Below are 14,749 nucleotides of genomic sequence, written 5' to 3'. Positions count from 1 at the left end.
TTGTCTAAGGCCTATTTTTAATGGGAAATAATCTCCCTCTCTCCTACATACTCTAACCTGAGCCTCACTATCCTCATAAAAACTCTTCACTGCTTTCAGTAACCTACCTCCTATTCCATACACCTGCAACATCTGTCACATTGCCCCCCTATCCACCCTGTCATACGCCTTTTCCAAATCCATAAATGCCACTAAAACCTCTTTACCCTTATCTAAATACTGCTCACCTATATGTTTCACTGTGAACACTTGGTCTACACACCCCCTACCTTTCCTAAAGCCTCCTTGTTCATCTGCTATCCTACCCTCTGTCTTACTCTTAATTCTTTCAATAATAACTCTACCATTCACTTTACAACAGACTTATTCCCCTATAATTTTTGCACTCTCTTTTGTCCCCTTTGCCTTTATACAAAGGAACTATGCATGATCTCTGCCAATCCCTAGGCACCTTACCCTCTTCCATACATTTATTAAATAATAGCACCAACCACTCCAAAACTATATCCCCACCTGCTTTTAACATTTCTATCTTTATCCCATCAATCCCAGCTGCCTTACTCCCTTTCATTCTACCCAATGCCTCATGAACTCCTACAAGATGTTATTCCTCCTTGCCCTGTACACAAAATCACAGCCTCCCTATCTGTATCAACATTTAACAATTCCTCAAAATATTCCCTCCATCTTCCCAATACCTCTAACTCTCCATTTAATAACTCTCCTCTCCTATTTTTAACTGTCAAATCGATTTGTTCCCTAGGCTTCCTGAACTTATTAATCTCACACCAAAACTTTTTCTTATTTTCAACAAAATTTGCTGTTTTTACATTGCTTCACCACTCTCTTAACCTCTTTTTTTCTCTCCATATACTCTTCCCTCCTTGCATCACTTCTACTTTGTAAAAACCTCTCATATGCTAACTTTTTCTCCCTTACTACTCTCTTTACATCATCATTCCACCAATCGCTCTTCTTCCCTCCCGCACCCACTTTCCTGTAACCACAAACTTCTGCTGAACACTAACCCCATACATCTTCGACCCCATTGCCTATACTCTCACCACACCATCTATCCTCCAATAGTTGTTTATATCTTACCTTAACTGCCTTCTCTTTTAGTTAATAAACCTTAAACCTTCACCTCTGTTACTTGCTACTTCTATTTTCCTTGTATCCCATCTACCTTTTACTCTCACTGTAGCTACAACTAAAAAGTAATCTGATATATCTATGGCCCCCTCTATAAACATGTACATCCTGAAGTCTACTCAACAGTCTTTTATCTACCAATACGTAATCTAACAAACTACTGTCATTAAACCCTACATCATATCTTGTATAATTATTTATCCTCTTTTTCTTAAAAATATGTATTACCTATAACTAAACCCTTTTCTATACAAACTTCAATCAAAGGGCTCCCTTTATCATTTACACCTGGCACCCCAAACTTCCCTACCACACCCTCTCTAAATGTTGCTCCTACTTTAGCATTTAGGTCCCCTACCACAATTAGTCTCTCACTTGGTTAAAAAGTTCCTATACATTCACTTAATATCTTCCAAAATCTCTCTCTCTCTCTCTCCTCTACACTCCTCTCTTCTCCAGGTGCATACAAGCTTACTATGACCCACTTTTCGCATCTGACCCTTATTTTAATCCACATAATCCTTGAATTTATACATTTATATTCCCTCTTCTCCTTCCATAACTGATCCTTCAATATTACTGCTACCCCTTCCTTAGCTACAACTCTCTCAGATACTCCTTACTTAATTCCATTTATTTCTTCCCACTGCAACTTGCCCACCCCCTTCAGCTTTGTTTCACTTAGGGCCAGGACATCCAACTTCTTTTCATCTCTTTCTTATCATCCGCACCCTACATCCATACACATTCAAGCATCCCAGTTTTAAAGTTTTTCTTCTTCTCTTTTTTAGTAAAGTATACAGGAGAAGGGGGTTACTAGCCCATTGCTCCCAGCATTTTAGTTGCCTCATACGACACACATGGCTTACGGAGGAAAGATTTTTAACAAATGTTCCATAAACTTTATCCTGTCTCTAATTTTGTCCAAAACAGTACACATGCCCAAATAATAGTTACCTATAGCCAACCTAAACTAAATGGGTAAATAAATTATCTGCAAGTATACCCAAGCTTACCAACTATGATATAGCTATCTTCAGTAGTTTTCAATTTTCTTTTGAGATAATCAGGTAAATTAGAGAGTGGCTGTGTGGGAAGCACTTCCACTGTTGTGTTGTAGAGACGATCAGAAGGGTGCTCCACATTGCCACTCCTGAAGAGGAACCTGTTAAAGAATGTTCCATCAACAAAATTCAATTATGGCAACACATAGATGAACTGAATATGAAAACTGAGGAAGGAAAAGGGGCTGGTTAAATTATGTGTACATATAATGAATATAATATATTCAATAATGTAAGTACGTATTCAGATTAATTTACTGGGCTATCATTGTCAATATATAACAATCATCTTCATTATAGAATTACCTTTCAGAAATACAACTCCTCCTCCTCCTCTATCCACCCTGTCATATGCCTTTTCCAAATCCATAAATGCCACTAAAATCTCTTTACCCATATCTAAATACTGCTCACCTATATGTTACACTGTAAACACCTGGTCCACACACCCCCTACCTTTCCTAAAGCCTCCTTGTTCATCTGCTATCCTACCCTCTGTCTTACTTTTAATTCTTTCAATAATAACTCTACCATACACTTTACCAGGTATACTCAACAGACTTATTCCTCTATAATTTTTGCACTCTATTTTATCCCCTTTGCCTTTATACAAAGGAAATATGCATGCTCTCTGCCAATCCCTAGGTACCTTACCCTCTTCCATACATTTATTAAATAATTGCACCAACCACTCCAAAACTATATCCCCACCTGCTTTTAACATTTCTATCTTTATCCCATCAATCCTAGCTGCCTTACCCCCTTTCTTTCTACGCACTGCCTCACGAACTTCCCCCACACTCACAATTGGCTCTTCCTCACTCCTACAAGATGTTATTCCTCCTTGCCCTATACACAAAATCACAGCTTCCCTATCTTCATCAACATTTAACAATTCCTCAAAATATTCCCTCCATCTTCCCGATACCCCTAATTCTTCATTTAATAACTCTCCTCTCCTATTTTTAACTGTCAAATCCATTTGTTCCCTAGTCTTCTTCAACTTATTAATCTCACTCCAAAACTTTTTCTTATTTTCAACAAAATTTGTTGATAACATCTCACCCACTCTCTCAATTTCTGTAATATATCAATGAAGATATATTACAGAAATTGTGATGATTTTGATTGATTTCAGGACTGAAAATAAAAGTAAACTCAAAGTAGCAGAAATGTTTGATTTTCGCTGATATTCAAGAGTAAACAAATCACATCACTTGTCCAATACACGTCCAACTGGTCAGTCTAATATGTTCATGAATGTGCTGGTATTATTTATACATTTATTACAATATTGGATAACTGTAAATTTTCTATTTTTTTGTGTGAATAAAAAATCAAAATGGAATTCATTGTAAAGCCTGGCAATGTAACTAATGAACATTATTATTATAATCAATAAGAAGCGCTAAGCCACAAGGGCTATACAGCGCTGCAGGGCAGGAAGGAAGCGAGGGCATCAGGTGGCAAAAGGGAGATGGATGAGTAATAGGTTACGGATAACAGCGGGGCAGTGGATGGTGAAAGGGTAAAGGGCAGCAAGAGACTGAACTAGAAAGGGCCGAGGGGAGTGCGAAAAGTATCATCAGAGTTTGTGGAGTAAATCAGTCGTTGTCAAGAAGTTAATGAGAGAGTCAGGATTAAAGGAGGGTCCATCAGCAAGAAGGGAAGGTAAAGAGAGAGTAGTAGAACGAAGACGACGTTGGAGGTAAATTCTGCGTGCTCGTTGATAGAGAGGGCAGTCTAACAGAATGTGGCTAATCGATACTGGAACTTGACACTGCTCACAGAGAGGAACAGGGTGCCTCTCCATGAGATACCCATGAGTAAGACGAGTGTGACCAATGCGAAGGCGGGAGAGAGTGGTCTCCCAACCTCGGCACTGATGACAAGAAGACAGCCAGTAACCTATGCTCGGTTTAATAGAATGAAGTTTGTTACCGAGCAGAGTTGACCAACGTTGTTGCCAACGGGTGCGAAGGTGGGTAGCTATTGCAGCAAAATAGTCCAGAAATGGAACACCTAGATAGGAAATTGGTAGGTCATGTACTGCTGACCGCGCAGCAGTGTCTGCCTGTTCATTGCCCTGTACGTCGACATGACCAGGGACCCAACAAAAAACAATATCTTTATGTTTGGTAGAGATACGGCGTAGCCAAAGTTGGATACGGAGAACTAGGGGATGAGATGTATCAAATTTTCGTATAGCCTGTAGAGCACTAAGGGAGTCTGAGACTACTACAAATGATGACACAGGCATAGATGCGATACGAATAAGTGCTGCAAGAATGGCATACAGTTCAGCAGTAAAAATGCTAGCTGAAGATAGTAAATGTCCCCGCACGACACTGTCCGGAAACACTACTGCGAATCCGACGCCGTCTGAAGACTTAGAGCCATCTGTGTACACAGCGGTGGCATGAGAATGGGAGTGGAAGTGATCAAGAAAAAGAGAGCGGGAAGCCACCGTAGGCAGTTGAGCTTTCGAGCAAGGGAGTGAGAAAGAACAGACCCGAACAGCTGGAACTTCCCAGGGGGGTAGGGAAAAGTGAGATGCTACATGAACATATAAAGGTGGTAACTGAAGGGAAGACAAGAGTGAATGTAGGCGAAGAGAAAAGGGACGGAGCAAACAGGGGCGGCGAACGAATAAAGAATGTCTACTAATATCGGTGACCATTCTATAAATGGAAGGATTGTGTAGATCGTGAGAGCGTACATAGTAGCGAAGGCAATGGGCATCACGGCGATCAGACAAGGATGGAACATTCGCTTCTGTATAGAGGCTCTCAACAGGGGAAGAGCGAAAAGCACCAAGGCACAAACGTAATCCTTGGTGATGGATAGAGTTAAGGCTAGAGAGAGTAGCAGGAGAGGCCGCGGAATAAATCTGGTCACCATAATCGAGTTTCGATAAAACGAGGGCTGAATGTAGGCGAAGCAGAGTTCGACGATCAGCTCCCCAGGAAAGATGAGCAAGGGTTTTAAGAAGGTTTAGCCGGCTGTGACAAGTTGCCTTCAGAGAGGTTATGTGAGGTTTCCAGGATAACCGACGATCAAAGAGAAGGCCTAGAAACCTGACTGTATCACGTTCGGGGATACGGGAGCCACAGAGATACAAAGGATGATCGGAGATAACAGAGCGTCTAGTGAAAGTAATTTGGTGAGTTTTGGTACTTGAAAATTTAAACCCATGCGTGGTGGCCCAAGTGGAAACACGGTCGACCGCATGCTGGAGAGAAACTGCAATAAGATGACAGTCAGCGCCTGCACAAGCAATAGCGAAGTCATCAACATAGAGTGATGACCAAATATTGGGTGGAAGAACAGAGGCCAAATCATTTATAGCAAGGAGAAAAAGTGTTGTGCTTAGAACACATCCCTGAGGGACACCTTCAGCTTGGACGAAGTCCAGGGAAAGAACATTATTGACTCGAACACGGAAATGTCTGTCAGTTAAAAAGTTCTTAAGGAAGGATGGGAGATTGCCTCGGAGGCCTAAGGAATGGGCCTGGGCCAAAATATTATACCTCCAAGTTGTGTCATATGCCTTCTCAAGGTCAAAAAATATGGCAATAACCGAGTGATTATTCGCAAAGGCATTACGAACATACGTATCCAAGCGTAGTAAGGGGTCTATGGTAGAACGACCCTTACGAAAGCCATATTGACTAGCGGAGAGACTGTTGTGTGTCTCTAAATACCACATTAAACGTCGATTTACGAGACGTTCCATCACTTTGCAAACTGCACTAGTAAGAGCGATGGGGCGATAGTGGGAGGCATCATGTCCTGTAGTACCCGGTTTGCGGAAAGGGAGAACAATGGCAGATTTCCATAGCTGGGGAAGAACTCCTTGTGCCCAAATAAGATTGAAGAGGTGTAAGAGGACTACAAGGGCTGACCGATGTAAATGTTGTAACATACAAATATGAATGTCGTCAGGCCCAGCTGCCGATGATCGGCAAGCTGAGAGCATTGCCTCCAGTTCTTGAAGTGAAAAAGGCACATTATACTGTTCTTCTCTGAGAGAAGAAAAGTCCAAGGGTACTAACTCTCTGGCAGACTTTGCGGAAAGAAACGAGGGCCATAGATGGAGCCCTCAGGAAATACGGACCAGATGTGTGCCAAGTTCAATGGCAATGTCGAGAGGGTTTGCTACATCAACACCAGCGACCCGTAGAACAGGAGCCGGGTCAGGAGAGTATTTACCACTCAATTTCCTCACTTTTTTCCAGACTGCACTCATAGAAGAAGCAGAGGTGATGGTGGAAACATAGTCTCGCCAACAAGTGCGTTTAGCTTCACGGATGACATGGCGAGCGATCGCACGCTTCTGCTTAAAATCAAGAAGTCTCTCAGCGGTTCTATTGTACCGGTACCTGCCCCATGCAGCACGTTTCAAACGTACTGCACGAGCACAAGCAGGAGACCACCAAGGCACGCACTTCTGAGAATGCCTGCCTGAGGTTTGGGGTATAGAATGAGAAGCTGCGGTATAAACTGACGTCGAGAAGATGTGTAGGAGCTCATCAATGGAAGATGAAGAAGGAACCTCACTAAAAGCAGTGAGGTGCGAGTAAAGATCCCAATTTGCCCGATCAAATTGCCAGCGAGGGCTACGGAAAGGTGGTGAATAGGAAGGAGAAGTAAGAATGATCGGAAAATGATCGCTGTCATGTAAGTCTGGTGGAACAGACCAGGTGAAGTCTAGTGCAGTGGAGGAAGAGCAGACTGATAGATCGATGCAAGAGAGAGTATGAGTACGAGGATCAAAATGGGTGGGAGTACCCGTATTTAAAACATGGAGGGGGTGAGAGGCGAGAAAAGCCTCCAACTGGATGCCACGTGAGTCACAATGAGCCCCCCCCCCCCCCCCAGAGGAAATGGTGGGCATTAAAATCACCAAGTAACAGAAGTGGTGGTGGTAAGGATGAAACAAGAAAGGCAAAGTCTGGGATAGAAAATGCTCGAGAAGGAGAGAGATATAAAGAACATATTGTAAACCACTTATTCAAGTGGATACGGGCTGCAGTGTAATGCAGCGAGGTATGGACAAATAGTTGACAGTACGGAATATCATTGCGTAGAAGAAGGGCACTTTCATTAAAGGTCCCATCTGAGAAAGGATCCGAAGAATACAATAAATTATAGCCTGAGATAGGTTGGAAAACAGCCGAGTGTAATTTTGGTTCTTGTAAGCAAGCACCAACAGGGGAAAACCTGGAAAGCAACATCTGAAGCTCACCCCGATTACCCCTGAGGCCGCGGATATTCCACTGTAAATAGGCCATGATTGGCAATGAAGAAAATATCAGGAATCTGTAGGTAAAGGCACCTACGGACTAGAGGGGTTAGAAAAGTCAACATGTGGTGGCATTGGAAGACGTTCAAGTAGCGAAGGAACGGACCGTTGTGAAGAATGGGGTTGTGAAGATGGAGGAGAGGGAAGAGAAGGAACAGGAAGTGAATCAGTGTCCATTGAAGGTTTAGTCTCTGCAATATATTCTGAAATGGCTTCAAGTGTTTCTAAATTCAAAGATGTATGGGAGACCATATTGGAGATAGAAGGAGGAGGGTGAGTAAAGATTGGGACAGTATTGGACTGTACCAAAGCAGAGGGGGAGGGAAGAGTGTAAGGGACTGGAGATGAAGTGTGGGGGGGGACAGAAGAGGCAGAAACCTGGGAGGTGGCAGAAGAGGGAGAAACTTGGGAGGGGATGGGGGTGGAAGGCATAGTACGAGGAGGAGGGTGAATCTCCACACTTGTAATAGAGCTAGAGAGAGGGGAAGAACTAGGTACAGAGACTGGAAAGGTAAAGTGTGGAGGTGGAAGAAGGGAAGGAAGGGGCAAAGAAGATTTGAGCAATGTGGATTTTTTGGACTTCTGAGTAGAGGGGCGATTGGTATTAGGTGTCGTACGAGGTCTTGTCGATACTGGGGCTTGTGAGGAAGGACGCGAAGATGTGAGAACAGACCGAGTTGTAGTCGGGACGTCAGAGCCAAGGACAGCAAAAGGATTAGATGCCGTAGTGGCTATGGGAGGGCTGCAGAAGATGGGACCCCAGAAGTGGGGGGATGTTTGGAAACACGAGAATAAGAAACACGGGGTAGTCTCCCTTGGAGGCGGAGATGAGTAACTGCCATAGCATAAGGGAGACCTTCTGCCTCTTTGAGGCAACGGATTTCACGTTCATTTAAGTAGACCTGGCAACGGCGGGAGTACGAAGGGTGAGCTTCATTACAATTAAGGCAAGATGGAGGTTGACTGCAAGATGTATTAGAATGGTCGTCGGCACCACAGACTGGGCATTCGGCCATAGATCTGCAATATTTCGCTGGGTGACCAAAACGCCAGCAATTTCTACATTGTTGCGGTGTAGGTATCACCTTTCGAACTTGTAACCGATGTCCCACGACATATACAGAGGACGGGAGTTCTCGGCTGTCAAAAGTTAAACGAGCCACATTGCAAGGGTAACGTCTCCGCCCCCGGGCAGGAAGGACATAAGTGTCTACTTTGAGGATTGGGAGATCCTGGAGTTCCAGCTGTTCAAAAATGTCATTGCCACATGACTGGAAATTCTGTTGGACTATGGTATGGGGCAGAATGACAGTACCACTACAAGAATTGAGAGAAAGATGTTTTTCAATAGTGATAGGAGTAGTATCGATATTCGAAAGGAGAGAAAGATCATGAGCTTGGGTAGCATTCTGGACAGTGACGATGCGCATACCACTCTTGAGAGCATGAAATGAAATGTCTCTACCAACATGACGCAGGAGCGCTTTGCCAATACTATGGTCAGAAAGGTAGGCAGAAGAAGAAGTCGGTCTTAAAGTAAAGAATTTAGTCCATTGTGTGGTCCGAAACTGAGCGTGGAGAGGGAGTGCTTGACGTGTCGGTCTTTTCCGAGTAGAATGGGAAGGTAACGAAGGAGCATCATCAGGAGATTGACATTGGCGTTTAGGAGTAGGACCGGAGTTGGTCCGGCGTGAAATGGGCGGGCGATTCAAAAATTGCCGTACCTAGAGGGAGAAGCCGGAAGCATAGTCAAAGGAGAGCGGAGTTCAGACAAATCGAAAGAGTCAGTCGAAGCCCCGGTATCTGAAGCGGGTGAGGAAACAGCACCAGCAAGAGGTACAGGGGCATCAGGAGTGTCCGAAGAGTGGTCTAAACACAAGGCAGGGTCAGAATGGGGTGCGGTATCAAGAAGGGGCCCGGGGGTAGTGGGTTCATGGACTAGGGCTGCCATGGTTAGGTTACTCCTTTGCTTTTTGTTTTTAAGAAAAAAAGAAAGAAGAAAAGAAAATAAAAATAAAAAAAAGAAGAAAAAAAGGGGGGAGCGGGGAGAAATAGTTCCCAGGAGGAATGAAAGGGCCGGAAATCTCCCTCCGCGCCCAAGAGGACCTCAACACCGCTAGTAGCGCAGATGCAGCATGGAACCCGTGCCATACCCTACCCTTCATGCCAGTAAACCAGCAATCCGGGATAGCAACCTCACATCTGCCGAGCTACCTCGGTGGACAAAAGAGAGGGCGGCCGGATATCCGCCACAAAGCATACCTCCTTCGGCCACCACTCCCGGAATCCGAAAGGTGGCTTCCATAGATACACCCGTCGCCCGAAAGACACCCAAAGCTACTCCGGGATACCGGAGAGGGATTGGGACATCCCCAGGCAATCCAGATTCCACGGCAAACTACGCCACCGCCAAGAACCTCAATGGAATGGGATGGACCCCGGTGTCCTTTCCCCTACCTAGGAACTAGCGTGCCTGTGGGAGAAATCTCAAAGGCCAAAAAGAGGAAGGGCAAAAGGGAGGGGTGAGGAGGAGGAATGGAAAAAGGGGAGGATGGGATAGGGGAGGGGAGAATGGGGAGTAATTAGGTTCGGTCTGAGGAAGAAGACCGACAGGGCTAATTCCTCAGACCAAGAGCCTCTTCACCACGCCAAGGAGCCCCCCTTGAAGAGGAACTAATGAACAGAGGAAATATTATTTTAGTGCCAGGAATGCCTGCATTGTTTATTCTGGACCCTATTTTAAAACTGAAATATTTTGAAATTTGTGTGAAATTAGCTATACAGTGGACCCCCGCTTAACGATCACCTCCAAATGCGACCAATTATGTAAGTGTATTTATGTAAGTGCGTTTGTACGTGTATGTTTGGGGGTCTGAAATGGACTAACGTACTTCACAATATTCCTTATGGGAAAAAATTCGGTCAGTACTGGCACCTGAACATACTTCTGGAATGAAAAAATATCGTTAACCGGGGGTCCACTGTATTATCATTTTCTCATCACTTTATTTTAGCTGAAATAGATGACTGACTGGGCGATGTCTTGTGTTCAGTCAATAAAATGGAAGACATACTAGTGAAATAGCTAAGAATTTGGGTGACTGGAAGAATGTGATTGGCCTAAAATAGGACTCAACGTGGGCAAAAATCGCTGACGCATAAATATAACTGACACAGCAAAATTCGCAAAAGCATAATTTTGTAAATTTTCCATCGAACTGACCCTTGTAGGTTTAATGCTTCTTTTTTATTATAATAATTTCCATCAAATTTTGTACTTTTTGTTTTGTTACCTTCAGAAAAAGATTCTCTACCATTTCATTTTTTTTTTTTTGACACTGTGGACAAGTTTCAGATCAGGGGTCTGGACAGTGAAAGGGTTAAAGAATATAGGAATAAAATTGTAATACCCATATCTACTAGGGTCTTGATCCTAATATACACAGTTATACAATTTTACTGTAATATGTTGAAAACTTCCTATAAAAACATTTCTTATTTCAGAACCATACCAGGACCAAAAATGTTTCAAATACATTAAAATTCTTTAATATTATTGTTAACCATCTATACTGAGAAAAACAAAACTCACCCTTTTAGTACAACAGGAGGTTCAAATTTAAACTGAAGCTTGTCTCCTTGTTGAGGAAGTAGACCCCAGAAGTAAGACTCTCCTCTGTAAGCTCGCTGCAGTGTAAATGCTTTGTAGGGCTTTATTTGTGTTTCCACACTGGCTGTTGGATTATCATGAGGAAAGAACAGCTGGATCTTCCCAAACTGTTTATCCTGTATAGCAAGAAAGGAAAATTAAACATGACTTGCATTAGTTAATGAAAAGAAGTAAAAAGTATATATAACACCTGCAACATTGTTGCCCATTTCCAAAAACCTGTGCACAGTTCAACTTTTAATTCATAGTGCTGCTCTTGATTCTTTGCATGAACTGATGATGATCTTGAGTTAGAAGTAAGTTGGCAAAACTCAACAGGTAAAATACAACTAAGCATAAAAATAATAAAGTTACATGATAATATTGTAATAATGAAAAGATCAAGGAGCGTAACGGATTAAGTACACAGTACAATCTCGGTATAATAAAATATTCAAGATTTCATACTCCTTCAAGGATGGTCCCTTGCTGCAGTGAAGGGGCTCTTGATTTGAGGTATTTAACCTCTTTCTCCCCCATCCTCGAATCTAAAGTAAATACCCTCCAACCATTACTTCCTTTTTGAGCATGGGTGGCCATCTGGCAGGGCCTCTGATGGCAGAAGCTTTGCTGGAGGTTATCTGTAGAACCAAGAGTGGTAACAAACCATACAATTCCTGGTGTTCTTTCAGTTTGCCTACTGCCATTTTTAGCTGAAAGACAATTACACAATAAATGCTTTTGTTTACAGGCAGTTTTGCTATGCCTTGCTCATTCAGTTCTGGAGGTGCAGTCCTGGTGGTGTAAACCAAATAATGTTTGAGATGGCTTTCAGGGAACAACAGCTCTACTTATAGGGATGGGAATATTACAGTTAGGAGAGTCATGTAATGTTGGTGTCCTTCTGGTAAGACAGTGGTTGAAAGAGTGACAGTGAAAGTTTTCTTTGTCATGTCACCCTGTTGGAGATGGCAGGTGTTAAAAAAAAATAAAAATAAAAAAAGCAGAAATGTATTTCCCACCAATCACTCAATCACTGTTTTGTTGGAAGTGTGCTGACATCATAGTTCAGATGAACCTCAAAACTGCAACATCCTCACTCCTTTAGAATGCAGTCAGTGTACTTCCTACCTCCAAAACTAAAGTCTGGCTAACTAATTTCCCTGACTTCCTTAAATGTTACTTTCTTGGGCCCCTGATACTTATTGTGTTGTCTCTTAGTGTACTCACGATGCCCCTGCTTTTCATTGGGGGGCTGTTGCATTTCCTGCTCAGTCTTTGCTTTCGTAGGGAGTGATTTTTGTGTGCAGATTTAGGATTTCCAAGTGTATATTATCATGTATCTTTTTCACCTGCATTCCTGGGATCACAAATCAAGAGACTTCAACTATCTCATGTATTAGGTGCTTTATCATACTTATACAGGCCGTGAAAGTTCTCTGTATACTATTCTAAGTCTGCAATTTTGCCTGCCTTGAAAGGGGCCATTAGTGAACAGCAATATTCCAGCCTATTATTATTATTATTATTATAACCAAAAAAGAAGCGCTAAACCTACAAGGGTCATACAGTGCCACCAGGCAGGGAAGGATGCAAGGGTATTGGGTAGCAAGAGGGAGAGGGATTATTATTAGGTCATGGAGTGCAGCAGGGCAGTGGATAGTGCAGGGGCAGAGGGTAGCAAAGAGACTGAGGAAGAAAGGGCTGTGAGGAGTACTAGAGGCATCATCATCAGAGTATATCAGATGCTGTCAAACAGTCAATGAGAGAGTCTGGGTTAAAGGAGGGTCCATCAGCACAAAGGGAAGGTAAAGTAAGGGCAGCACAGTGGTGACGACATTGGAGGTAAATTCTGTGTGCTCGTTGATAGAGTGGGCAGTCCAACAGAATGTGACTAACAGAAACTAGAACCTGACAATTCTCAGAGTGGAACAGGGCACCTCTCCATGAGATACCCCATGACTAACACGAGTGTGGCCAATGCAAAGACAGGAGAGAGTAGTCTCCTAACCTCAACACTGATGATAAGGAGACAGCCAAAAACCAATACTTGGTTTAATAGAATGTAGTTTATTATGGAGCAGAGCAGACCAATGTTGTTGCCAACGAGTGCAAAGGTGGGTGGCAATTACAGCAAAATAGTCTGTGAATGGAACACCTCCATATGAAACTGGGAGGCCATGTAGGTACAATGGATGATCAGAGACGACAGAATGTCTAGTGAAAGTAATTTGGCGAGTTTTAATACTGGAAAATTTAAACCCACGAGAGGTTGCCCAATTGGAAACACAGTTGACCGCATGCTGGAGAGAAACTGCAATGAGGTGACAGTAAGCACGTGCACAAGCTATAGCGAAGTCATCAACATAGAGCGATGACGAAATATTGGATGGAAGAGCAGAGGGCAGAACACACCCCTGGGGGACACCTTCAGCTTGGACAAAGTCCAGGGAAAGCATATTATTAACCTGAACATGGAAATGTCTTTCAGTTAAGAAGTTCTTAAGGAAAGATGGTAGACTGCCTAGGAGGCCTAAGGAGTGGGCCTGGGCCAAGATATTTTACCTCCAAGTTGTGTCATATGCTTTCTCAGGGTCAAAAAATATGGCATCATAACTGAATAGTTATTGGGGTCAATGGTAGAACGGCCTTTACGAAAGCCATATTGACTAGTGGAGAGACTGTTGTGTGTCTCTAAATACCACAACAAACGTCTATTTACCAGATGTTCCATCACCTTCATTCCAGCCTAGAGAGAACAAGTGATTTGAAGAGAATCATCATGGGCTTGGCATCTCTAGTTTTGAAGGCTCTCAATGCGTGGGTTTTTTTGAACCAAGTGTGAGAGTAATGGTGGTTGGGGATTTCAATGCTAAAGTGGGCAAAAATGTTGTGGAGGGAGTAGTAGGTAAATTTGGGGTGCCAGGGGTAAATGAAAATGGGGAGCCTTTAATTGAGCTATGTGTAGAAAGAGGTTTAGTAATAAGTAATACATATTTTATAAGAAGAGGATAAATAAATATACAAGGTATGATATAGCATGTAATGAAAGTAGTTTTAATTATTTATTTATTTACTTAATAATTTGAACATACATACAGAGGTACAAAAAAATACAGGTAGATTATGTATTGGTGGATAAAAGGTTGATGGGTAGGCTCCAGGATGTGCACGTTTATAGAGGGGCAACTGACATATCGGATCATTATTTAGTTGTAGCTACAGTTAGAGTAAGAGGTAGATGGGAAAAGAGGAAAATGGCAACAACAAGTAAGAGGGAGGTGAAAGTGTATAAACTAAGGGAGGAGGAAGTTTGGGTGAGATATAAGCAACTATTGGCAGAAAGGTGGACTGGTGCAAGTAGGAGCAGTGGGGGGGGGTTGAAGAGGGTTGGAATAGTTTTAAAAATGCAGTATTAGAATGTGGGGCAGAAGTTTGTGGTTATAGGAGGGTGGGTGCAGGAGGAAAGAGGAGTGATTGGTGGAATGATGAAGTAAAGGTTGTGATAAGAGAGAAAAAGTTAGCTTATGAGAGGTTTTTACAAAGCAGAAGTGTTATAAGAAGGGTAGAGTATGTATA

At 42.8% G+C, this 14,749-nt stretch overlaps 1 protein-coding gene across 7 annotated transcripts in view; it reads right to left on the bottom strand.

The window, feature by feature from the left end:
* The window catches only part of Mgat4a (alpha-1,3-mannosyl-glycoprotein 4-beta-N-acetylglucosaminyltransferase a), a 235,277-nt gene that overhangs the window by 24,902 nt on the left and 195,626 nt on the right, over positions 1–14,749 (bottom strand). For all 7 annotated transcript variants that reach the window (XM_070089214.1, XM_070089210.1, XM_070089213.1 and 4 more), the window contains 2 exons: positions 11,114–11,307; positions 2,169–2,317 (listed from right to left, as the gene is read on the bottom strand). In XM_070089214.1, coding sequence (XP_069945315.1) covers positions 2,169–2,317; positions 11,114–11,307 — 343 coding nt within the window. The remainder of the gene's footprint in view (positions 1–2,168; positions 2,318–11,113; positions 11,308–14,749) is intronic.

The sequence above is a fragment of the Cherax quadricarinatus genome, chromosome 27 (assembly GCF_038502225.1).
Source record: "Cherax quadricarinatus isolate ZL_2023a chromosome 27, ASM3850222v1, whole genome shotgun sequence".
Lineage (NCBI taxonomy): Eukaryota > Metazoa > Arthropoda > Malacostraca > Decapoda > Parastacidae > Cherax > Cherax quadricarinatus.
This window is presented reverse-complemented; position numbering and strand designations above follow the sequence as displayed.